A 27,089-nucleotide genomic window follows, 5' to 3' on the forward strand; every position below is an offset into this window, starting at 1 on the left:
AAGAAAATTAATAATGGGGCAATTTTTTTTAATGCCCCACAATCTCCTGCCCTTGCACTACATTGTTTCCTCCAGCACGTGATCTAGTTTAGGGAAGTGTTCCATTATAGAGCTCATGTGGTAGCAGTGGGCCCAACCACAGATATACCAGCTGTCAAATTGTGAAGTTTATGAATGTGTGACACTTATAGACATTTAAAACCATTCAGGACTAAGTGCTGAAAGACATACACACGGGTAAGAACATGAACACATGAAGCTAACCATTTCCCTCATTCATTTGATGGGACAGCAGTATCTGCACCGGGCTGCAACTGACAGATCTCTCAGCTTGAACACTGGGACATCTGCAAAAGCTGCACTGCTCTGGAGAAGGAATCCACTCATCCTCTGGCAGAGGTGCCTTGTTGAGAGAAAGACTATGTTTCAGCTTATGCTCAGAAATATCTGCTGGTAGAGCCAGGCATATCACAGCAAAAAACCTGATCCAATATAAAACAAGATTATTAAAAAAAGAGGAAAAAAAAAAAATCACATTTGACAGACCTATTAATAGCTTTTAATTAGCAGGACAAGTTAATTGAGTGTGCAGGAATGTAACATTTGGCATTTTCAAGTACAGAAATATAAAGTTATGTAGGAATCCAATGGATCTTTGTGTCCTTGTTGCAACTCCTTTTATAAATTAACATGCAAGATCATAAAGAAATTAGAAAGGCAGATGGTACATTAGCATTTATAATAAATGGACTGCAGCACAAGTACAGCAACCTTACTGCTGTTAAATAAGATCTTCAGACTACACAGAATCTATATTTCAAGGATGATGCGATATTCCTGCAGGCAACACTCACTAGACAGGGCTTTCATTGAATTGGGTTTAGAACAATAAAAGCTGCTCTGATCATAACATGAAATTTGCAAGCAAATACTAAAATGATCCTGTCTCCAGCTGGGTAGACTGCGATCAGGGTTTTGTCTCAAAAAAACTAAGTGCGCCACCTGGAAAGGAGATGAATATTTTCTTTTTTGGGATTCTCTACCACAAAGACAGTGAATGCATAATCACTGTGTATATTCAAAATGGAGATCAACATAGTTTTGGAAACAAAACAGAATCAGAATAGAGCAGATTAGTGAAAGTAAGGCAGATCAATGGTAATAATAATGAGTAGCAAAGCAAGTACAAAGTGAGCTAAATGACTTAATTTGGCTGATTTTTACAGAGGCAGAGCAAGGACACTAGGAAACATTACCATATTTATTCTTTCTAGGACATAGAGTATATTTTGGAACAGTACCGGTTATCTAAGATTCATCCAAAATCTCAAATGCTTTCTTATTGCATAAATTAGAATCAAACCAAATGACTACTTCAAAAAAATCCATTAAAAAAAATTGTACCTAGCTCATCAAGCTTTCAATACTGCTAAAAGAATGATGTATATTACTGCTCAAAGAAGATTATATACCTTTTGATCTCCTTAATGCAAACTTTCATTGCTTGTTCAGGCATATTTATACTTTTAATCTTCTTCTCCAGTATAACAATATCATCACCATCATCGTCATCATCATCATCTTCCTGCTCAAGTGCCTCTAAATGCAATTGTCGTCCTGGAATTTGATTGTTTTTTCTAATAGGTCGGATGGTCACAATCTAACAAATACAAAAAATTCTTGATAAGTACAGCAGGGACTCTAACATTGGTTACTACACTTAACTGATTATCACACAAAAATGTCAGTGGAATTCAGAAGGTCAGGAAGCATCTAAGGAGGGAAATCAGCAGTCAATGTTTCTTACCAAGACTCTCCATCAGGACTTGAGTTAACTATTTATTCCCCTCCATACATGTTGTATGGGAATATCCAGGAGTTTTTGGTTTGTGGGGGAAGGGTATCAGTTCTCTTACAGAACTAACGGGGGTACAATTACCAATGGAGCCCGCCGTACATTTTCTAAATGTTAACTCCCACCTCTCCCTTACGGAAAAAATACGCAAAGTCTGGCTGGCAGGCCTGACTGCAGCTAAGATGATTATAGTCCAGCATTGGAAACCTCCTCGTGATATTTCAAGTACTCACTGTCTTCGGAGCTTTTTGGACATTTCTTACCTGGAATTATCATCAGCAAGAGTAAATGATGCACGACCAAACACACCTTAATGTGGACAAATTTGATATCTAACTTAAAAGATCTTCTGTTAAAATAGGAATGCTCTGTCTGTGTATGCACTACTATTCAGTTGGTTGGTGGAGGGGAGAGAGGTGGAGAGGGGGTTAAGGATGAGGGGGTTAAATGGTGATGAGGGTTGGGGGTGGCTAGGTTGAACAGTCAAAATGTAATCGGCGACGTATTGAATGTAATTTGTTGGTGTTGCAATAAAAATTAGAGGTAAAAAATATATAATTCCACTATGAATTTATATTATTCTCTTTACATAACAAATCTTTCCTATGCATCATAACAAATGTAAAAACCCAACATTTGGCCATAGAAGGGCATACAGGGTTCAATTTCTGGTGCTGACTGCAAGGAGATTGTACATTCCCCCAGTGACCATGTGGATTTCCTCTGGAAGCAGCAACTTTCTTGTGAAGTTCAACACTGAAAAGACCTTTGAACAGCCTTCAGCCAGCAGTTAATAGATCATAAAAAAGTGTAACTTATGATTTTGCAGTCCGCTGCATCAAACTTTAATGGATTAAATAACTGATGATGATGTCATTGCGGTACAATAAATCACACCTACCTTCTTTTCATCACTTGGCTTTGATTTATGAGCTTTTTGAAGTAATTTTAGTCCTTCAATTTGCCGAACAAGCAATGGAATGGTCTTCTTAAATCTTTCTTCTAATCCAACAGCATCCAGTACCTTTGTATCAAAGCACAAACTAGGTATTACTGAATTGGTCCGAGTTATATCTGTAGATCCCCAACTACAATTTTCCATATGCAATATGTAAATAAAATGCATACCCTTTATTGCAAAATTATAATACAACCAGGTTTTGCAATAAAAAGCAACCTCTCCAATATTTAAAGATTAAATTCAGTATTGGTAATACTGCTCTCTGCTTGCAGTTACGTAAAGTATCTGATGCCATGCATTTTAAACCAATAATTCAGAGGAATTATTTATAAAATAATTACTTATTTTATTTTTCCGCATCTATTTCCCAAACTTCACCACCACACCTCCCTGTGGCTACTCAACTAAAGATCCCTAACCCTCAACAGTTAAATATAACATCTCAACAACTATCACCACTTTCCCAATGATCTCTCGCAGCCAGCTCTTGCTCCAGAACTCGGACCAAACCTAAACTCAATCTCTCTACTGACTGCAACACACACCAAATGCTGGAGGAACTCAGGAGGCCAGGCAGCATCTGTGGAAACAAGTAAACAGTCGACGTTTCAGGCCAAGACCTGAAAAGGGGGAATCTGATAGGAGAGGACAGAAGACCACTGAAGGAAGGGGGAGGAGCACCAGGAGGAGACAATGAGCAGGTTAAGGAGATAAGGTGAGAGGGGGAAAACAGGAATGGGGAATGGTGAAGGGGGTGGGGTGGGTGATGCAATTACCAGAAGTTTGAGAAATTGTTGTTCATACCATCAGGTTGGAGGCTACCCAGATGGAATATAAGGTGCTGCTCCTCCAACCTGAACATGGCCTCATCGCAGCACTAGAGGAGGCGATGAATGACATGTGGGAATGGGAATGGGAAGTAGAATTGAAATGGGTGGCCACTGGGAGATCCCATATATTGAGGTGGATAGAGTGAAGGTGCTCGACAAAGCAGTCTCCCAATTTATAATCAAGTCTCACTGATATACGCAAGGCCACATCGGGAGCACCGGATAAAGTAGATGACTCCAACAAACTTGCAGGAGAAGTGTCACCTCACCTGGAAAGACTGTTTGGGGCCCTGAATGGTAGTGAGGGAGAGGGTATATGGGCAGATATGGCACCTGTTCTGCTTGCATGAATAAGTACCAGAAGGAGGGAGATCAGTGGTGAGGGATGAGGTGACAAAGGAGTGATCCCTACGGAAAGCAGAAAGTTGGGGAGGGGGAGATATGTTTGGTGGTGGGATCCCTTTGGAGATGGGGGAATTTACAGAGAATTATGCCCTGGACATGGAGACTAGCGGGGTGGTAGGTGAGGTTAAGAGGATCTCTATCCCTGTGTGGCAGCAGGAGGATGGTGGAAGAAGGGAAGCCCCCTCCTTTGAGGAAGGGCACCTCAGTTGTTCGGGATTGAAAAGCAGATGCGGCAGGAATGGAGGAACTGAGAGAATGGAATGACATTTTTACAAGTGATAGGGTGGGAAGAGGTAGGGCCCAGATAGCTGTGAGAGTCAGTGGGTTTATAAAATATATCCGTAGATAGACTCTACTCACTTTTGTAGGATAGTTAGCACCATTTCCTTGTAAATACCCAAACATGAACCCCAAAACTTAACTTCTGAATCCTTTTCTGCATCCTGCACTATCATAAAGAAAAGAACTTTTGCTAGTGGTAAGCCAATTTAGTCTCAGGCTTCATAAACTTTGGAATTTTCCAGAGTCAGCTTACTACAGATGAACAGTTTAACTGTCTGGTTAATTTCTAGCCCAAATTTTTCCCTCTCAGGTAAAATAGTAAACTACATTTCTTATGAACAAACAAAAATAAGACAATGAGAATTTTGATGAAATTATTTTACTTTTCAGTTAGTTATTCAACATCCTACATGAATTTTTAAATTTTATGCTCTATGAATGTGCATTTATAATCCCCCATACCTGCAGCTTTTCATTAGCACTAGTCCGGATAATTGATGCTAGGATGTCAGGCAATGTTTCTCTAGGAAGGCTATCCAGCAAGTGTCTCAGCTTGGCAACCACTGGTACTGACATATCCAACATCTCCACCAGCTGCAAACATTAAATTACCCATTACTGCACAATTTTTACCAAGTGCCATGGGTCACATATTATGCAATGCTTTCACACTCTGAAAAGATTAAAGAATTCTCCATCAGCACTTTTTTAAAATGTTTATAGAGCAGCAGGAAATTTTAAAAGCTTTCAAATTAATTCATCCTAATATCAAACTGCAGCCACTTGGAAACAATCAAGCAGGTAACAGATTTAAATACATATCCTGCTGAATTTGTAAGTGGATAGTTTTAACAAGATTCCTGCATGATTGCCAGCCAGACTGGCCTGCCAGAGAGATGGGGGAGTGATGGTCTTCAATTCCAGTCTCATTAGGGTAAAAAGGATGGTGTTAATGGCGACATGTACAGTACCTTCAACAGATTTCAGTGATTCTAATTTGGTGGCCCAATAACAGAAAAGTGAATTTCAGTAATTTTATCTTCACAACTGCCAAAACTAAGTCATCTTTGAGTTTAAAATTAGCAAAACAGTGACATATGTTGATGCTTTGATACTCTGCCTCGCATTTTTCCAACCTCTCAAAGAGCTTAAGATAAATGAAGATAATTCCATAACTGGGAAGAATTTAAAAAAAGAAAAAGACTTACAAAAAATTACAAAATCTATGAACATAAAATTACAAAATCGACAAACATTTTTACTTTAAACAACAATCATCAGCTAGAAACTCACCCACCGCCACCCCTCAAATTTGTTTAATTCAGGTTAGTATATTTGTTTCAGGCTTAACTAAATTATTCCCAAACTCTTACTCAGAATTGAAGTACTATATTTTCATATAAATCAAACTTCAAAAATATGCCACAGTTGGAAATAAAATATTATACTCAAAGTAGGAGATACATTCAGACAATTCTGGAGACACTCAACGAATGAACTTGCATCTGTGTATGAAAAACTTAACTTTTCAGTGAAGAGCTCTTCATCAGAACTGTTAACTAATTGTTATTTCTAGCATCCACAGCCTTTGCTTTGATTTTCATCCAGAATAAATTTATTTTTGTAAGTTATGAAGTATTCCATTAAAATACATTTTCTTGATTTAAAAAACGCAACTTTTTGAATTCCAAAATGTTTTTCTTTAAAACAAATCCCATTCTGGTATTCATATCTTGTTGCACAGCCAAGATTTACTATGGGGGTAATATATGCATTCTAATTAGTAGTAGTTTAACCCACTACAGTGCAGCTTAATCACACAAAATTGATCAATGTAAATTACTACAGTGCAGCTTTAATCACCCAAAATTGATCAATGTAAATTACAATTATAAAGAAAACACTTTACACAGACCTGAACTGCATATTTGTAGAACTGCTGTGAAAGGTCATTCAACTCCCCAATACCGTCTGTGTATTGCTCCAACCGATCAAGCTGTTCCACTTTAGCCACTGGGAATGGCTTCTCCTTCACAACCTCAAGTATGTTAAACCGACAAAGGCCCGTGATCAACAGAGTATAGTGTGGCTTCGGCCAATTACTGCCTACTATCTGCACTGCAATACCAGCTGTTCCAATCCTAATCACAACGTAAGAAAGACAAATCAGCAAAGCAAAAAAGTTACTGTTTGTTTTGAAGAAATGCAGAATACACAAAAGATAAATTAAAGGATGAAATAATAGTGGTTGAATAATAATTCCCATGTATCTCTTCTGGTCCATTTATTTCTAGTCTAAGATATTGTGTGCAACCCTATCTAACTTCCAGCGTAGGCATTAGTATCCAATACATTCATGCCTGCTCCTACCCACTGACATACATATCCAATCCCTGTGCACTTATTTACTTCATTTTATCTTTTTATCCCCAAATCCTTTTCTTTACTTGTGTTCAGGGGTGGGCAAACTTTTTGACTTGTGGGCCACAAAGGGTTCTAAAATTTGACAGGGGGGCCAGGAGCAGATGGACGGAGTGTTTTGGTAATACACCTCATAAGAGAAAATAAAATATCATGGGATATGTAGAAAACACGTGCTTTAATTTCAATTGAAAATGAACAAATGCATTACAACAAAATATCTGTCTTTGAAGTCCCATGGTATTTAGCTATTTATTGAAATGACTTTTAAAACACTGAAAATTAAAATAAAATACAGCTTTTTTTAATAGTAACAGTTATTATTTTAAAGCACTGAAAATTCTGTTATCCTTCAAGATATTGTCATCATCACTCTCCTCCTGATTGTCTTTATTCCAAAAATGGTAGGAGATGCAGGTCTACTTGTCCTGCTCCTTCTTATTCAATTGTCCCCTGTGCCAAAACTCAACAACGACCAGCACAAGGATAGAACAGTAACAGCGCACCGGTATGCGGAGCGCGTTATTTGATCTGGAGCGCATTTTTTATTTTGAGAACATACGTGCACCTGCGCAATACTCATGTCCATCACTTAACAGAAATGACATGTAACATGTAAGGCTTATTGAAAAAATATTTTCAAATGCATTTTTTACATAACACAACGAAGAAACTTATTTTTAGTTTCAGTGGGAACAGTATTGTTGGTCTCCCTTTTTAGCCAGCGCATCAAAGTCTGGATTTAGTTTTGTTGTGGCGATTCTCAGGATGGATCTGAGGTGTAGGTCAGTTAACTTGGATCTGTGGCTGGCTTTGTTGATGTTCATGACGCTGAATGCCTGTTCACACAAATAGGTCGAGCCGAACAAAGAGTAAAGCGCAAATGTGGAGTAATACGCTGCACCTCAACAAAGGTCAATGTATACAGAGTGCGTCATCTATTGGGAAAATGCCAGAATTGCGGGGAAAAAACGTTAACAAGGTTTATTAATATAATTTCATCAAGTTCTGCAGGCCGGATTAAAAAGCTTAACGGGCCGCATATGGTCCCCAGGCCGTAGTTTGCCCATGCCTGCTTGTGTTAATTCCACTTTTTCCAGAAATAAAACAGTGAACATTCGAACCAAGGGAGCTTACATTAACACTATTACTACGTTGATGAGGAATTTTTTAAAAACTATTTTTTAAGCAACTATTAAGTTTAACAGTGTGGAATTACAATTGCACATAAATACCTATTTAAGTGCCTAATTATAATTTTTTTAATGCCCACTATGTTACATAATATCTTTTCAGTGTGTACTTGTGAATGTATATATATAGATTTAGACATATATAAAAAATGGAAAAAGTTTTATATGTAAAAAAGTTTGTGTAATACTTGCGAATACCTTATCCAAATAATTTTTTTTTAATTAAAGGATGTAATAATACTAGAATCACAATAAATAACATACATGATACAAATGATTACCTTGCCAATTGCCTTGGCAATTATCTTGGCAATAAACAAAAAGTGTGCAATTTTCTGATTGAACTGTTTAAAAAAAGAAATGAAGAGAATTTTCAAATAGTGTTGATTCTGGTTAACTGGGCCATCAGTTAATCGGGACAGCCACTTATTGGGACAGTTCTTAAGAGCAAAAACTAATCGAGAAAATAGCCTTCATTTATTTGGGACACGATGCCGCTTAATTGGGGCAGGAAATGGTTGACAAACAGCCTCACGCTTGCACTTATGCTACTGTTAGACACTACACTGTGCTTACAGCAAACAGTTTTTTTAAAATGGAGTCAGCAGCATGCGTTCAAAAACCAGTGATTTTTGTCACTGATAGTTGGTAAGAAATAAGCAGCAAGACAATTCAGAACTGTTGTTCACTGTGGTTTCAAGCATTCAGGCTTCGAGATGCCAGAAACAGCCGGGAGTGAAAATGAGATGACTTCACTACTTCAACAAGTTAGGAACTAGGAAGAATTTGAAAGTATTGATAATCATCTTGAATGCTACAGTGAAACTGAAGATTTGGTAGATGCAATTATTGATAGGATTGTATGAACGCAGTAGATTATCAACACCAGGTGTCTGTGCTGATTTTGTTCATTTACAGTCAAGCAAAAAAACGTGTATACTGGATGAATTCCTCCTTCAATAACTATTAGGAACTAATACACAATTTTACAGTACTATAGTATCATTAATAATGTTCTTTGTTTTGTATTTCAATGAAATATAAAACTTGTTCGCAAAACTACAGAAAATGCTGGAGGAACTCAGCAAGTCAGGCAGCATCTGTGGAAAAGAGTAAACAGTCGACATTTCAGGCCGAGACCGTTCTTCAGGACTGGGTTGGGGGGGGGGGGGTGGTGGAGACTGAATAAAAAAGTAACATAATTTATTACTCAGTTAAATGGTAGTTTGTCTTTTTTTATATACCTTTTGAACTTCAGCTAATTGCGGCTGCCGTTTAATTGGGCCAAAGCATACTGGTCCTGATTTGTCCCTATTAGCTGGAAGCATGGTGCACAAAAATTACAGGTATACCCAAATTGGAGTAGAAGAATACATTTGCAAACATATATAGAAATATTCAATTATATCTTATAGTTTTTTTCCCCCTTTGGTTGCAAATTACATTTTTTCCTAAGCCAGGGGTAATTTATTTTCTGAAAAAGTAATTTCTTACATAAATTTAAATCAAAGCAGATGAAATGGATTATTTAGAAAACCAGTTAGGTTATTTGCATTAGGCAAAACAAAGCTCACTCCAAAACTCAGAGTGAAGTCCACTGATACTCATGTCAATGTAACAGTTAACTGTTATAACAGTGTAAGTATTTATTTCATTTGAATCTGTTCGCTTCTTGAGCATATCGACTGGTTCATCAACAAATTTTTCCTCTTATTATCATCTTAGCTCCTTTCCTGCACCACAACTGGTCCATCTGATTTATGTTTGGTTATTGCTTCATTGCTATTTGTGTTAGCACTCTTATCTCAGTATCAGAAGACAGCATAGCTCCAGCAGAGTTCAATGTAGTTTCAAAAGAAACAAAATGAAAGCAAACTCTTGCAAAGCTCTACAAAACTGAACACTAAAACAGAAAATGCAGGGGATTCTTAGCAGTGCAGGCAGCACTTGTGAAGAGCTTTTCAGCTTAATGACCATTACATTTGGAAAATTATAAACACTGAGAAAGCTCTAAGAGATCAGATAGAGAACAAGCAGAAAGAACAAAAGGGAAAATGGAATGGGTGAAAGTCAACAAGACAACATTTACCGTGCTGTGCAAAAAGGAATGGTAATGGATTAATAAAAGGCCACGCAGAACAATACGTCAAAATAACAGAAGAATTCGAGTCCAAGTGTCAATGAAGTGTGTGATCAAATGCTGTTGCTTAAGCTAAATACAGAGTTTCACTAGAACTGTGTGAGAGGCCAGAGATGAGTCAGATACGGAATAGGACAGACAATCAGAAGTTTGCAATACGACCCACAACTTGGGCAAAATAATAAACTGACTGAATGAACCATTATACTCATCTCATTTGCCAGAAAAATCTATAAGTGCCAGATGAACTAATGAAGCAAAAAGCTGTCATTTAAATTAATTCTACATAAGTTTGAGCTGCTTATAGAACACAAATTATTGCAAACGTTTTCTGCGTTCATCAACCACCGGCAAAACATTAAGTCTACAGGTTTTAACCATGACCAGCAGAAAGTATGAAAACTGTAAACGAAGACAGAACTGCTTTTTAATCACAAATTGCAAACACTGAAAACATTTAAAGAGGACAACATCAAAGTCCCTTGCCTAAGCGTCTGCTGCCGAGGCCTACCTGTGCAAGCGGGGCAGGTCCTCGGCCTCGCTGTCGGGGTCTCTGGTGCTGGGGATGACCCCGATGATGGTGCTCCGGACCGAAGTGCCCCTGAGAAGTCTGCTCTTCACGAGTTGGACGTTTCGGGGGGTCTCCACACTGATGCGTATCGTAGAGCCAGGCAGCAAAACGCCCTCGTTGGTCAGCAACAGCGGAAGCCGGCTTGGGATCTGGATAACACTCGAGCCCATGGCGACGGCCTTCCGTCCCTCACTCGGTGCTACCCCCGGACCGCCTACCCAGTTCACCTCGTCTTGCCCTCCCAGACCTACGGGTCCCCGCCGCGGCCACGACAACCGGGACAAAGCGCATGCGCTCCCAAGTCGAGCCGCCCAAGCGTTGCCCAATGGTTCAAAATACAACAAAAACGAACATTAAACTGATTAAAGGTTATTGACACGGAACCGCAGCTTAGGCCCTCCGACCAGAATTAATCTTTCACTATTACTTAGTTTTCTCTCTCTGCTAGTTTTATGATGATACAATAGGGACGATTTAAGATTATCCGATGTTCTGTTTTGCTGTGAACTGTGCAGTATCTCCAAGATGTTCTGTACATTCTGGCACAGTGCAAGCTTATGTGAACAGCGATGAGATGTATGCTTGGATGTTTTTTTTTATTTTAGTGACGTGAGCTGAGAGCTAAATATTGACCAGGCCACCAGGAATAGTGCCAATTGTGTTCTTCAAACGGTGCCATCTCACCTATAAGCAGCCTTTCAGTGCAAACCAGAAAATCACTGCAGGTGATGTATCCAAGGCTCCTGACCAGGGCTCGAGTCTTCCGAGACAGAGATTGTGGATTGATGCACCATCAATAACTCTGAGACGTGGGTTAAGGTTGGCTTTTATTGGCTGGAGGAAAGCACAAGCAGCAAGTGACCATCACACTACATCCTGGAGACTGAGGGAGGAGCAGTGCCTCCAGTCGCCTTTATACAGGGGTCTGTGGGAGGAGCCACAGGAGCAGTCAGCAGAGGGGCATGTCCAGACAGGTATATGTAGTTCACCACATTCACCCCTCCCCCTCTTTGTTTTAAAGAGGGTCCCCATGGGGCAAAGTTTCTTACAAGTATATTTACAGGTTAAGTCTATCAGGTGGTTGAATCTGTCGCTGCGATCTACGTAGCACCGGCTGTGATTGCACAGGTGCCGGTGGTGATTGCACTGGAGACGGTGGTTGTGCTGGTTCCGGCCTGACTGGAGGTGTCAGCCCACTAGGCGTCAGTGACCCCTCATGCGTGTGCGAGACGCCCAGTATAGGAGTGTCGTGAGGAGTCTGTGTAGGCTTTCTACACAGTCTGTGTATTGGCTTTCTTCCAGCCAATAAAATTGATGCACCATCAATAACTCTCGGAGACGTGAGGCAAGATATATGCTTTTATTGGCTGGAAGAAAGAACAAGCAGCAAGTGACCACCACACTACATCCTGGAGCCTGAGGCCAGGGCTGTGTCTCCAATCGCCTTTATACCGGGATCCTTGGGAGGAGCCATGGTCTGTGGGAGGAGCCACAGGAGCAGTCAGCGGGGAGGGGGGGGGGGGCGTGTCCAGACAGGTATATGTAGTTCACCACATGGAGTCACCACTGAACCATGGCAGAACGCTTTGCAATTTCTGTGAATTCCTTCCTTCCCAGGATGCTACCATCACTGTCTGTCTACTTTCTATATTCCTGTGTTCTTGAGAATTCAGTGGTGAAGTGACACTGCAGTCCACGTATCGAAGAATCTCCAGGATAGGTGATGAAAGATCAGCAAAATCCTTAGGCCAGGAAAATGCAGAATTTGTGATGGGGGCCAACAGAGAGATGGAATATGTCGGGGATGGCAGCTTGCAGATCCAGCCTGCCTTATCCTTCTGGGCCGGAGAGGAGATTGGTTTGGGACGAGTTGCTGCTGTACACACTGGTAGTTGAGTGAGTGAACCTTTAACATGGTGGAAGTGCTTCCAAGTTCAATTTCAAGTTTATTGTCATCTAACTGTACATATATGCAACCAAACGAAACAATGTTCCGCTGGACCATGGTGCACCCATGAAACATATATCACACACAGCATATAAAATATTACTACAAATGAGTTAAGTAAAATATAGTTCAAAGTCCATGTAGTGTGCAGCACAGGTAAATGGTGAACAGTAAACAACCCGCTGTCCTAGTGACAAGAACTCAGTGGTGACAGGGTATTCATTAATCTCACAGCCTGAGGGAAGGAGCTGTTGCCCAGACTGGCAGTCCTAGTACTGATGCTCCTGTACCTCCTTCCTCACCATAGTTTTTTGAGTAGATTGTGGAATAGGTGATAGGCAGTGTTGGTGTGTGGCCAAATGGTTAAGGCGTTCGTCTAGTTATCTGATGGTTGCTAGTTCGAGCCTTGGCTGAGATTTGCATGTGTGTCCTTGAGCAAGGTACTTAACTACACAATGCTCTACGATGACAGCAGTGCCAAGCTGTATGAGTCCTAATGCCCTTTCCTTGGACAACATTGGTGGTGTGGAGGGGGGAGACTTGCAGTTTGGGCAACTGCCGGTCTTCCATATATAAAAAAAAACCTTGCCCAGGCTTGCGCCCTGGAAACTTTCCAAGGTGCAAATCCATGGTCTATCGAGACTAACAAAGGCCTACACCAGGTGATAGGGATCCTCAACAATGCCTCAACATTATACAACACTCTTGGTAAGTATCACAAAGAAAGGGGAAGAGAGACCCCCAGTGATCCTCACGGCAGTTTTTTCTGTCCTCTGTAGGGTCTAGCAGTCTACTACCTGACAGGGCACTCTCAATGATGCTCCTGCAGAAAGTTGTTAGAGAACTGTTAGGGGGCCTTGCATGCCTCAGTCACCTCAAATAACATGGCTGCTGCTGTGTAATCCTGACTAGTGAGGAAGTGTTGTGGGTCTAGGGTTAGATCAAGGAACATTATGCTCTTCATTCACTCTAGGCAGAGCCATTGATGTACAATGGATAGTGGTCAACCTGCTCCTTCCTAAAATCCACAACCATCTCTTCTGAATTGTCCACATTGAGACTCAGATCTCCACCATTTAGCAAGTCTCTCCTCTGTATGCAAGCCTCCTCATCATTGTTGGTGATGAGGCCAACCACTGTTGTATCATCAGCGAACTCAATGTTGCTGCCAACTCATTCCGGCTGGAGTTGTTCCCTCAAGAGGTCCAAGATCCAGTTATGGGGAGGGGTGCTGAATGCCAACGAGAGCAGTTTACCCACCAGCCTCTGTGTTAAACACCGAGATGAAGTAGATGAACAGCACTCTGACCCACAGTATGAGGCATAGTTTCTAGGGGGGACAGGATGGAGTGGAAAGTGAGGCTATGGCATCATCAATGCACTTGTTTGAGAGGCAGATGATCTAGAAAGCGTCCAATGTGGCTGAAAAGTGGGATTTTATACTATCAGTCAGCTGTATTAGCATAGATGATATTCTCCACCAAAATGACTTGGACTCAGAGACGTAAGTTGATTGTGACAACAGAATCAGCCACTTGGCCTTCAGACTGAGGTAGAGCATTGGATTAGATATTGACGTCATGGGAGAAGTCAGAGAATGGTAATCGATTGTTGCCGCTCTGACTGGAGGCCTATGACTAATGATATTCTGCAGGAATTGGTGCTGGGTCCATTGTTGTTTGTCATCTACTTCAATGATCTGGATGACAATATGGTAAACTGGATCAGCATATGACACCAGGATTGGGGGTGTAGTGGACTGTGAGAAAGGCTGTCAAAGCTTACAGTGGGATCTGGACCAGTTGGAAAAATGGGCTGAGAAATGGCAGATGGAATTTAAAGCAGACAAGTGTGAGGTACTGCCATTAGGAGGGACAACCAGAGTAGGACTTACACAGTGAGCAGTAGAATAGAGGGATCTGAGAATACACTGTAGATCCTTAATCCTTGAAAACAGCGTCACTGGTAGATAGGGTCTTAAAGAAAGCTTTTGGTACATTGGTCTTTATAAATCAAAGTACTTAATACAGCATTTGGAATGTTATTTTGCAGTTGTGCAGTTGCATATTGAGGCCTAATTTAGAATACAGTATTGTGTGCATTTCTGGTCACCTACCTACAGGAAAGATAACAATAAGATTGAAAGAATGCAGAGAAAAATTATGAGGATGTTGCCGGGACTTGAGGACCTTGAGAAGCTTTCAAAAATCAACAGAAGGCAACAAAAAAGCCATGAAGGAGAGAAAAGATGAAATGTGAAATTAAACTAGCCAATATTATAAAGGAGAAAAACAAAAGCTTTTTCAGCTATATTAACAGTAAAAGAGAGGTGAGAGTGGATATCGGACAGAAGGCAAACGATAATGGAGAGTGGTAATGGCGGACAAACAAATTGGGGATGAATTCAATAAATATTTTGTGTCAATCGTCATTGTGGAAAACACTAGTGGCATCCCAAAATTTGAGAGTGTCAGGGGGCAGAAAGCTGGCTGATGGTACAGTGGCATCAGCACTTTGAGGTGAGTGGTCCTGGGTGGGAATCCGGCTGGCTCCTTGCACGGTTTCCATTCATGCTGGGTTGACCGTTGAGCTAGCGATAAGGCCTCATAAAAAAAAACCAGAGCAAATGCTAAAGGAAAAGTTACACCACAAGACATGAAGGAGAATAACAAAATGGCAGAAATGAGTGGAACAAGAAAGTGCTTGGGAAGCTGAAACATCTGAAGATCAAACATTGAAGTAAATTTATTACTTATCTGTCACCACATATAACCCTGAGATTCATTTTCTTGTGGGCATTCACAGTAGATACAAAGAAGCTCCATAGAATTAATGAAAAACCACACACAAGACAGATAAACAACACATGTGCAAAAGCCAAAAACTGAAAATTAATTAAATGAATGAATTAATAGATAGATAAATACATAAATAAGCAATAAATATCAAGAACAAGAGTCCATACGTTGTGGGAGCAGTTCAGTGTTGGCGTGAGTGAAGTTAAGTGAAGTTATCCCTTCTGGTTCAAGAGCCTGATTGTTGAGGGATAATAACTGTTCCTGAAACTGCTGTTGTGGGCCTTGAAGCACCTGTACCTTCATCCTGATGGCAACAACAAGAAGAGAGCATGAGCCAGATTGTGGGAGGCCTTGATAATGGATGTTGCTTTCTTGCAACACTGCTCCTTATAGATGTGCTCAGTAGTGGGGAGGGCTTTATCCATGATGGACTGGGCTGTATCCACTACCTTTTGTAGGTTTTTCCGTTCAAGGGCATTGGTGTTTCCATTGTTACGAACCCCGTAACTGGGTGTCTTACCAGCAAAGATAGAGACGTCCGTTGAAGTCTGATGATACTATTTTTAACAGTATTTATTAGTAAAAATACACAAAAATAATATCAATGCAAATATACAGATAATATACGTCGTCAATACTAAACCTAAAAGTGCAGGTATAATAATAATCAATAAGAAATAAGCTCTATCGTTGTCTAGGGGATAATGAATTGTCCGATGGAAATATAAAGTTCGCTACAGTTCACACAGGCTGCCGCCGTTTGTTTGTCGCTGTGCTGCAATTGTTGGAGAAAGAGAGAAATAGGAGAATAGGAACATTTACTGCTACGGGTTTTGCCAACCTTCCTTTATGATTTCGATCCGTCAGGTGTCTCGTTGTTGTGGCCGTTCAAGTGTGACCTCTCCTTTAGCTAAACCATTCTTCTGTAGTGAGCCCGCCACCCAGGCAAGGGAGGACGCACACGAGCCCCCACCGGCTTTCGATATCAAACGCTGTCACGGGATTTCTAGTGTTTCTCCTGGTGCGTCTAAAGGGGTGTCCCCCAGACCCTCTCTTATCCTTACTCACGGGGTCTCAGATGTCAATCAGGTTGGGATGATACAATCCCTCAACCAGACCACTCTGGTTGTCCCCTAAGGGGTTTCAATGAATAGTTCAGTACTCAATACACAATTCTTTCTCCAAGAGACAATGGCAGTAATCAGTGGTTCCGTTCCGCTTATGTCAGGAGACATTCCACCTGGTTGTGTAGTCTGTGTCTCTGTCTCATTTCCTGGGTCCCAGACCCGAATTAATAGCGATCTTGTGATTCTCAAAAAGGAGGGAGCGACTTTGTACTCTTTGGCTCCTCAGAGTTGCTCCACATTTGTAACACCCCCATCCTTCTAAGGATTTTTGCCACAGGTAAAAATTAATTAATACAGAGTCTTACAGGATTTCAGAACCTAACACAATACAAAAGAGTTTTTTTTTCACTACAGAGTAATACAGTTATATATTCAATTCAGCATCTAAACAGTTAGTGATTACATTGTCACTTCCTTTAATATCTTAATATCTTGAACCTTAATAAATTCCCATAGCATCAGACTCCAATTTAGTAACCACATATTTTTTTATTCCTTTTCTTCAGCAAAACAAAACTAAAGAGTTGTGATCTTAGCTTACGTGTATATTACAAAAGTTCATGCAAATACTAATCTTTATTTTACTTTCAAACTTGACAGTCAATCTTCCATGGTGTTGTCTTTATTATTTACATGCTTTGTTGAAATTCCTTAAAACCGGATCCTGTTAATTAAAGTGGCATCCTGTCAACCCTCGCCCCTTTTCCAGTTAGCTCCCACATGGTTAGCTTGTGCACCAATGTGGAATAGGCTTTTGCATGCTCCTTTCATAGGAGTTATTTTATCAACAATGTTTTCCAAACGTAGCCCATTTTCTGAACGTCCACACAATTCTTTATTTTTAAGCAAGTCGTTAGTTTTATCTTCAGGACCCTTCATTCTATTAGTTGTCAGTTTAGTATCTGCAAGCGATCCCTCTTTGTCCGAACAACATTTCAAATTCTGCCTCTTCACAGCACACCCTTGAATAACAATAGCGTGTGGGGCACCTTTACATTCCAAATCAACCTGTAATTGATTCGCAGGCACCGTGTTAACAAGCCATTGTCCCTTCAGCCTGGTTACCGCTTCTGATACCAATCCAGACTTTAAATTGTCTTCATTCAACTTAGGAACTACACTTTTCCCTTCTCCTTCAATAATAATATTCACATCACTACCTTTTATCTCCTCACTAACTGTTAACACACCTTCGAACACAAACAACTGGGAATTCTCGCTTCCCACTAGCACCAAGGTTAACCCTTTCTTCACTGAACCAAGTCCATCTGACCCACAAGGACTGCATTCCTTTTTAACTGAATCAAATACCTCAGACTTTTCCTGAGTTTCATTACTAGGTTCAGTACCACGTGCATCCACATCTTGAACACACTCAAACGGGACATCTGCCTCTTCCAGGCTTTCAATACCCGTCCCCTTTTCAAATTCTAAGTTCCCCTGATCCTCCCAGTTACTCTCTGGGCAACTCCCTTCCAGAGTAAACTCAACCCTGTGGGCTGAAACAACCTCATCTGCCAACCCAACAGACTCCTTCAAGGTAATGGCATCCTTTTCATCTAGGACGGCCCTCATTTCATTGTCGGGAACACCTTTAAAATTTTCAACTTCTTCAAACAGTTCTGTCAAGCCAGACAGATCATCCATGTCCAATCCTGGACCTTCTAACAGCCTTATCAGTTTCTCATTTTTACTCCATGCCTCTATAAATTTCCTCCTGGCTAAGGGTAGGTTTACCTCCTCTCCTTTACTCTTTTTCACCTCCCTATTCTCTGTTTTACCACCCTCTAACCCCTCTTGGTACAGGGTCGGTAAAAACGTCTCAGCCAAATTGATACTGGCCTGAATTAAACTGGTCTCTTTCTCAGCTGCCTTTCTCGACGTGCTGCCAGTGATCGCGCATGCAGGATAGATCTTGGAACCTAGGGGCGGGTCCTCAACACTTACAGGCTGGCTCGTCAGCTTCATAGCTGACCAAATTTCACCCCCAGCTAAATCGTTACGCAGAAGGACGTCCACGTCAGTTCTTGCAAATTCCGATCGCACCCCTATTTCAACTGGTCCAGATACTAGCTCACAATTTATTATGATCCTATGCAAAGGCACAGCTTCTGTCCCTTGTCCTATGCCTCTCAAAGCTATCCCTCCAGTCTCGGGACCAAAATTTAGTATCTTACAGCGAATCAATGACAGCTCAGCTCCAGTGTCCCTCCAGATCCGCACTGGGACTGGGGTTTCTCCCTCTTTCACAGACACAGTCCCTTCTGAAATAAATTTCTCACGCCCCTCTCGTATTCTATCTACCTGGGGCTTTCTCGTCGATTTACTGATCAACACAATACACCCTGTAGGGACTGCTGCTTTCCCTTTTCCTGTCTCCTTCCTCGGAGCAAAGCACTTAGATGCAATATTACCCGCCTTTCCACAATTAAAACAGGTCAAGCCAGGACCCCTCCTGCCATCTTGCCTTTCTTCCTCCTTATTTTTACCACTAGCTCCCGGCTGAATCTCTGCCTCAGCCGGCGGGCTTTCTCTACCGTTCCCACGGTCTTTCTGGTAACTTTTATTCAAGGAAAACTTTGACTTGTGAGTTAGGGCATATTCATCTGCGAACCTGGCAAATTCGGAGATAGACTTATTCGGCTTCTCATTCAAATACATCTGGATATCATCCGAAACACAACCTTTAAATTCCTCAATCAGAATTAACTCCCTGAGACGCCGAGATGATATTCTGCAGGAATTGGTGCCAAGAGACAATGGCAGTAATCAGTGGTTCTGTTCCGCTTATGTCAGGAGACATTCCACCTGGTTGTGTATTCTGTGTGTCTCTCTCATTTTCTGGGTCTCAGACCTGAAATAATAGCGATCTTGTGATTCTCAAAAAGGAGGGAGTGACTTTGTACCCTTTGGGCTCTCAGAGTTGCTCCACATTTGTAACACCATACCAAACCCTGATGCAATCATTCAGTAAACTCATCACAGCACATCTATAGAAATTTATCGAAGTTTTAGATGACACGCCAAACCTTTACAACCTCTAAGAAAGTAGAGGTGAGGCTGTGCTTTCTTTGTAATGGCACTTACATTCTGGACCCAGGGCAGATTTTCTAAAGTGACAATGTCAAGGAATGTCAAGACCCTCTCCATCTCTGGTTCCCCAGTGAAGATTTGCTCATAGACCTCCAGTTTCATCCTCTTGTTATCAATAGTCAGCTCCTTGGTCTTCCTGACATTGAATGAGAGGTTGTTGTCATGCCACCATTCAGCCAGGTTTTCAGTCTCCCTCCTATATGCTGAATCGTCACCATCGTTGATTCAACCGATGATGATGGTGTCATCCGCAGACTTACAGATGGCATTGGAACTGTGCTTAGCCTCACAGTCATAAGTATAAGGTGAGTAGAACAGGAGGCTAAGTACACAATCTTGTGGAGCACCTGTGCTGATGGAGATTGTGACGGGAATGTTATTGCCAATTCAAACTGACTGGGTCTGCAAATGATGAAATCAAGGATTCAGTTGTATAAGGAGGTGCTGAGGCCTAGGATTTGGAGCTTATTAATTAGTTTTGAGGAGATGATAGCTTTGAATGCAGAACTGTAGTCAATAAATATCTTGGTGTATGCATCTTCACTGTCAAGATGTCCCAGGGTTCAGTGAAGAGCCAATGAAATGGTATCTGCTGTTGACCTGTGGTGATGGTAGGCAGATCCTCAGGCAGGAGTTGATATGTTTCATAACCAAACTCTCAAAGCACTACATCACAGGAAATATAAATGCTACTGGATGATGGCCATTGAGGTAGTTTACCATGTTCTTCTTGGGCACCAGTATAATTGAAGCCTACTTGAAGCAAGTGGTTAACTCAGACTGCCGAAGTGAGAATTTAAAGATCTCAGTGAACATTCCAGTCAGTTGATCAGCACAGGTCTTCAGTACTTGATCAGGAACCCCGCCTGGGTCAGTTGCTTTCTGTGGGTTCAACATCCTGCAGGACAATCTCACATCGGCCTTAGAGACTGAAATCACAGGGTCAAGATGAGCATGAAAGGCATTGACAAACAAGAGAAAATCTTCAGATGCCGGAAATCCAAGCATCACACAAAATGCTATAGGAACTCGGCAGGCCAGACAGCATCTAGGAAAAGAGTACAGTCAATGTTTCGTGCTGAAACTCTTCAGCAGGACAATTCATGAAAGGCATTGAGTTCATTTGGGAATAAAGTCTTGTTGACACATATGTTGCTTGGTTCTACTTTGCAGAAGGTGATAGCATTCAAGTTGAACATACTTCTGTGTTTCCAGTTTGGTCTGGAATGATCACTTTCCATTGAGATGGCTTGATAGAGCTCGTACCTGGATCTATTGCACTTCACTTGGTCACCACACCTGAACACCATAGATCTAGCCCTCATAAATTACAGATCTCTTGGTTCATCCAGAGTTTCTGGTTACAGAAGAGTCAAAATGATTCTGTGGGGACACACTTGTCCATACCTGACTTTATAAAGTCTGTGACAACTGTGGCATGTTCATTCAGATCTCTCTGATGAGATCTTGAACATGGCCAAGTCGATTGACTCAAAGCAGTCCTGTAGCCGCTCCTCTGTCTCCCACAACTACCTCTTCATTGTCCTTACTTCTGGAGTCTTGCTCTCTGGACTCAGCCTGTATGCTGATTGTCAGATTTCCCAAAATGTGGTCTAGTGATCAAATAGTGAGCATTCCTTATGGTTGTACAGCAGTGGTTGAGTGTGTTGGGACCCCTGGTGCTGCAGTTGATATGTTGATGATAATTGGGCAGAGCTTTCTTCAACCAAGCCCGATTGAAGAATCTGGTAATGACTTGAAAGACCTCAATACCTCAATGCATACTTAATATCAGCCTTTGGTGGCATGTAAACTGCAGTCAGGTTCACAGAGGAGAGCTCTTTTGATAAGTAAAATGGCCTGCACTTAATCTTCCAAAACATCTGGGTTGGGGGATCAAGAGTGCAACAAGATCTCTATGTACAAGCACCACGAAGAGTTAATCATGAAATTCAAACCCCCCTTTAGCCCTCTTCATATCAGCAGCCTATCTATCGGTGCATTGAGAAGACCTAGGATCTTACCGATGTATCCAGTGTATTTTGAGTGATCCATGTTTCCATGAAACACTAAAATACAGCAATTTCCCATTTCCTCCCAAATATAGCAATCTTTCCCTTAGGTTCTCAGTCTTGTTCTCCAGAGATTTTACATTTGCTAACAAGATACTGGGTAGAGGAATGTTTCAGCCTGGCTCGGAGTCCTCCCCTTCTCACTCTCTTTCAGCTGTGGCGATGTTCCTTCATCTGCTTAAAGGTACCAACCCTACATTCTTCAGAGTTTAGTCCGCTGAGTACTTCAGAAGATCGTAAAATCACTAGTTCTTTAAGCTGGTTTAAGAGTATGTTACTTAAAGTGAAAATACAGGCTGCAGATTGCAATGATAGTTCTGAAGAGGCACGCCTGGAAGTTTTGTGTGCGGCTTGCAAAACGTCACCAGGTGTCGCAGTGTCATCTTGGTAGATAAGTCACCTCGACCAGATGAACTACACCCCAAGGTACTGAACGAGGTAGCTGAAGAGATTGTAAAGGTATTAGTGATGATGTTTCAAGAATCACCGGATTCTAGAATGGACTGGAAATTTGCAAATGTCACTCCACTCTTTAAGAAGGGAGGGAGGCAGAAGAAAGGCCAGTTAGCCTGAGTACAATGGTTGGGAAGATGTTGGAGTCAATTATTAAGGATGAAGTTTCAGGGTATATGGAAGAATGTGACAAAATTGGCCAAAGTCTGCATGGTTTCTTTAAAGGGAAACCTTGCCTGACAAATCTGTTGGAATTCTCTGAGGAGAAAGCAAACAGGATAAGCAAAGGAGAGTCAGTGAATGTTGTATCCTTGGATTTTCAAAAGGCTTTTGACAAAGTGCCACATGTGAGGCTGCTTAAGAAGATAAGAGCCCTGGGTATCCATGAAAGATACTAGCATGAATAGAAGATTGGTTGATTGTCAGGAGGCATACCGTGGGAATAAAGGGGACCTTTTCTGGTTGGCTGCTGATGATAAGTGATGTTCCACTGGTGCCGGTGTTGGGGCTGCTTCTTTTCACGTTAGTTGTCAATTATTTGGAGGACAGAATTGATGCCTTTATGGCCAAGTTTGTGGATAATATGAAGATAAGTGGAGGGGTGGGGAGTGTTGAGGAATCATGGAGTCTGCAGAAAGTCCTGGCCAGATTGGGATAAGTAGCAGGTGGAATATAGTGTTGGGAAGTGTATGGTCATGCAATGTGGTAGAAGGAATAAAGGCAGAGACTGTTTTTAAATGGTGAGAAAAATTCAAAAATCAGAGATCGAAAGGGACTTTGGAAGCCTTGTGCAGGATTCCCTAAAGGCTATCTTGCAGGTTGAGTCAATGGTGATGAAGACCAATGCAAGGTTAGGATTTATTTCCAGTAGACTAGAATCTAAAAGCAATGATATAATGCTGAGGCTTTATGAAGCATTTGTGAAACCACATTTGAAACACTGTGAGCAGTTTTGTGCCCTTATCTAAGAAAAAAATGTGCTGGTTTTGGAGAGGGTCCAGAGAAGGTTCATGAGAATGATCCTGGGAATGATAGGATTAACATTTGAGGAGCTTTTGATGGCTCTGGGCCTCTACTCACTGGAGTTCTGAAGAATGAAGTCGGGTGTGGGGGGGGGGGAAATCTCATTGAAACCTATCGAATACTGAAAGGCCAAGATAGAGTGCGCGTGGAGAGGAATCCACTATTTCCTCTAGTTGGGGAGATTAGGACCAGAGGACACAGCATCAGAATAGAAGGACATCCATTTAAAACAGAGATGAGGTGGAATTTCTTTAGCAAGAAGTCAGTGAATCTGTAGAATTCATTATCACAGATGGCAGAGGAAACCAAGTCATTGAGTATATTTAAAGCAGAGGTTGATAGGTTCTTGATAAATCAGGGTGTCAAAGGTTACAGGGAGGAGGCAGGAGAATGGAGTTGAGAAGGATAATAAATCCACCATAGTAGAATGGCAGAGAAGACTCGATGGGCTGAATGGCCTAATTCTGCTCCTGTGTCTTATGGTTATAAGGAAGGGCCAAGTCACCTAGAGCATAAGAGAATGGGAGTTTTAATTGAGGCATACAAAATTATGAGGAGTATAGATAGGGTAAATGCAAGTAGGCTTTTTTTCCATTGAGGTGGGGTGAGACTAGAACTAGAGGCCATGGGTTAAGGGCAAAAGGTGAACCCCTTAATGGGAACATGAGGAGGAACTTCTTTACTCAGAGGGTGGTGAATGTGTGGAACGGGGTGGATTTGGGATCGATTTCAACATTTTAGAGAAATTTGAATAAGTATATAGATAGGAGTGGTATGGCGAATGCAGGCTGATGGGACAAGACAGATTAATGGTTCAGTAAGGAGTAGATAGGCTGAAGGGCCTGTTTCTGTGCTGTAGTGTTCTATGACTATGATTTTATAAACTTGTGCTATTTGGATGATAGAAAGGCTTCATTGAATCAGAAGTTAAGTGGACAAAATATCCAGCCTCTCCAGGTGACCTTGCAGTGCAGTGTATAGAAATAGGAGTGTACTTGTAGGAAAAGCATACCATGTGTTTGATGCTTGGTACTTTATATAATCCAAAACATGGGCTGACTACTGAGTTAATCATTTAACATATGTTTTGTTGGTTGCTCTATTCTTCTGCAAGATAAAAGAGCCTATAGACACAGTAATACGTGCAACAATTTCAGCCGTATGAAAATTCAGGTTCAAGTTTATTGTCATCTGACTGTACAACCAAATGAAACAAAGCTCCTCCAGCCCATGATGCACATACAAAAATGTATATATCACACACTGCACATAAATCAAAATATTACCAAAAATAAGTTAAGAAACTATACATTCAGAATGCATGTATTGCATAGCACAAGTAAATAGTAGACAACTTGAGGCCCTAATGATGAGACCTTGGTGGTGGCAGTCCCACAGCTTGAGGGAAGCCCTAGACCTGATGCTTCTGTACCTACCCCCTGATGGTAGTAGGTCAAAGAGGTTGTGGAATGCATGATAGGGATCGTCAATAATGCTTCATGCCCTTCATCTGCAATGCTCCTGGTAAATGACAACCAAAGGGGGGAGGGTGACCCTGATGATCCTCTCAGTGGGTTTTACTGTCCTCTGTTGGGTCTTGCAGTCCAATCTCTTGCAGCTTCCATAAAGCACAATGATGCAGTCAGACAGGACACTCTCGATGTCACCGGGTTTGGACATGGCCCAAGTGCGGAGTGAGAGACACTGAGGAGGGTCGATATTTCACAGACTTTAATGCAAACACTGTTAAAGGGAAAACAAAAACAATAAACACTAGGCCAAACAGGGCCATTGACCAAAACTCTCAAATGGAAAATGAATCCCTCACTGCAGCTGAAAAGAACTAGGAATAAAAAGAATACCGCTAGTCTTCAGTGTCAGTTGACTCAAGAGTCCAATTTCTCAAGCAAGGTGGAATGCAGATAACGAAGCATAGCTATGTCCAAGTCTCAACAAATACTACACCGGAATGAATGGAGTTAAATACTATCACAATGAAATAATAATTAGCCGACACATGCATATTCACGAGCGCAATTGCCGAATCTGATGCGCTGCCAAATCCATGGTTGTGACACTTGATGGTACTCCTGTAAACAGTTGTTAGAATGGGGGCAAGGAGCCTTGCATGCCTCAATCTCGGATAGCTTAGATGTTGCTGTGCCTTCTTGACTAGTGAGGAAGTGTTGTGAGTCCAGATTAGACTGGCTATCATGTGCACACCAAGAAATGTATCCACTCTATGCAGATTTTAATTGTACTGAACAATTGGTCGTATGAAAGTGCTAGATAATGAGACAAAGTCTGGAGCTGGGGATTACTTTTGTCTTCCAATGCCCTTTAAATAGTGTGGTGGGTTTATTAAAACAGAGAAGGAACAATAGCAATCAATAATATGGCACAGGAACAGCCCTTTGGCCCATGGTGTTGTTCCAATCTAATTAAGATAAAGATGCTTAATTACACTCTTAATTCCCCTCTGGCATATGTTTTTCATGAAATTTGTTGTTTTGCTTCTGCCGTACATTGTAATACATAATAATAAATACTATAAATTGCAACGAGTATACAGTACATAAAATAAGAAAATCAAATAAGTAGTGCAAAAAGAGAACACTGAGGTAGTGTTCATGGGTTCAGTGTCCATTCAGAAATCTAATGGCCAAGGCAAAGAATCTGTTCCTGAAATACTAAGTGTGTGTCTTCAGGCTCCTGTACCTCCTCCTTGATGGTAACAATGAGAAGAGAGCATATCTGTGTGCCTATCCAAGAACCTCTCAAAAACCTCCATTTGCATCTGGCCACAAAACCACCACTGGTAGCACTTCTGAAGTATCTACAATTCTCTGTGTAAAAAAACCTGCCCTACACATCCACTACACACCCACTCATCTCAAATGCACGTGCTCTAGGTTAGACATTTTGACCATGGGGAAAAGGTGCTGGCTGGTTATTCTATCCATGTCTCTCATAATCTTATAAACCTTGTCACACCTGCCTCCATTCTCCAATGCTCCAGAGAAAACAACTGCACTGTATTCAACTTCTCCTTATAGCCCCTATAGTCTTTATAGCCCTGATGAAGGGTCACAGCCCGAAACATTGACTGTTTATCATTCCTCTCCTGACCGGCTTTGTTCCTCCACATTTTGTGCTATGGGATAGAGATGAACAGAGGGGGTGGGGTACGACACCACCCCTCAGCCACTTACAATGCAGTCCTAACATCTCTGCCCACGACAGTTCACACCTTCTTGCAAAGATAAGACTAACGATCCTCTCCTTACCTTCCTTTGCGACTCCTAATGACACTCACATGAATGCTATACCTTTAAACAACTCACAGGGTCTATAGTCTGGAAACCTACCAGAACTGAAGAAGCTTCTTGGATGCATGGTGAAATGACTTTGTGACAACAGCAAATCCAGTTGATTTACTACTGTTTGACATACAATACCTCGATTACTGAGAGCCTTCATAAACAGTTTCTTTTTGCCATCTTTTGCCATCAATTTCACATTTATTCTCTGATAAGTGCCTGACTAATGCCATCTTATCTGTCATTTTTTAATGAGATTCATCACACAGCTCTTCCAGCCACAGAGAGAAGTCACAACTGAACAATTGGAAATAGAGGCAGGGGAGTGTGTTCCCAAGGGATCAGAAAGAAACGTGTTCTTTGTACAAGTGGGGCTATGATTCTTCACAGAGCATTCTTGACAGGAGATGTTGTCAGAAAAAGCTTTTGATTATGACACGAGTGAAGTTTTGAATGCCTGCTCTATGGGAAGACTTCCAATACAAGCAAGGTTACTGTGACTGCTCTCCCTGCTCGTGTTGACTGAAGAGCAAAGGAAGTAAAGTTCTCTCTCTGACCCTGGAAACAGAATTCCTTCCTTATACAGTAGGGAGCAGA

The 27,089-nt window shown here is 41.3% G+C and overlaps 1 protein-coding gene across 1 annotated transcript in view; it reads right to left on the reverse strand.

Moving 5' to 3' along the window:
- Window positions 1–11,195, reverse strand: part of lonp2 (lon peptidase 2, peroxisomal) — a 72,292-nt gene extending 61,097 nt beyond the window's left edge. Inside the window, exons 1-5 of the mRNA XM_059992908.1 lie at window positions 10,599–11,195; window positions 6,249–6,474; window positions 4,796–4,927; window positions 2,757–2,879; window positions 1,473–1,660 (exon numbers count right to left, since the gene is read on the reverse strand). Coding sequence (XP_059848891.1) covers window positions 1,473–1,660; window positions 2,757–2,879; window positions 4,796–4,927; window positions 6,249–6,474; window positions 10,599–10,828 — 899 coding nt within the window. The 5' untranslated portion in view covers window positions 10,829–11,195. The remainder of the gene's footprint in view (window positions 1–1,472; window positions 1,661–2,756; window positions 2,880–4,795; window positions 4,928–6,248; window positions 6,475–10,598) is intronic.
- Between the last annotated feature and the right edge of the window lie 15,894 nt (window positions 11,196–27,089).

The sequence above is a fragment of the Hypanus sabinus genome, chromosome 17, assembly GCF_030144855.1.
Source record: "Hypanus sabinus isolate sHypSab1 chromosome 17, sHypSab1.hap1, whole genome shotgun sequence".
Taxonomy (NCBI): Eukaryota; Metazoa; Chordata; class Chondrichthyes; order Myliobatiformes; family Dasyatidae; genus Hypanus; species Hypanus sabinus.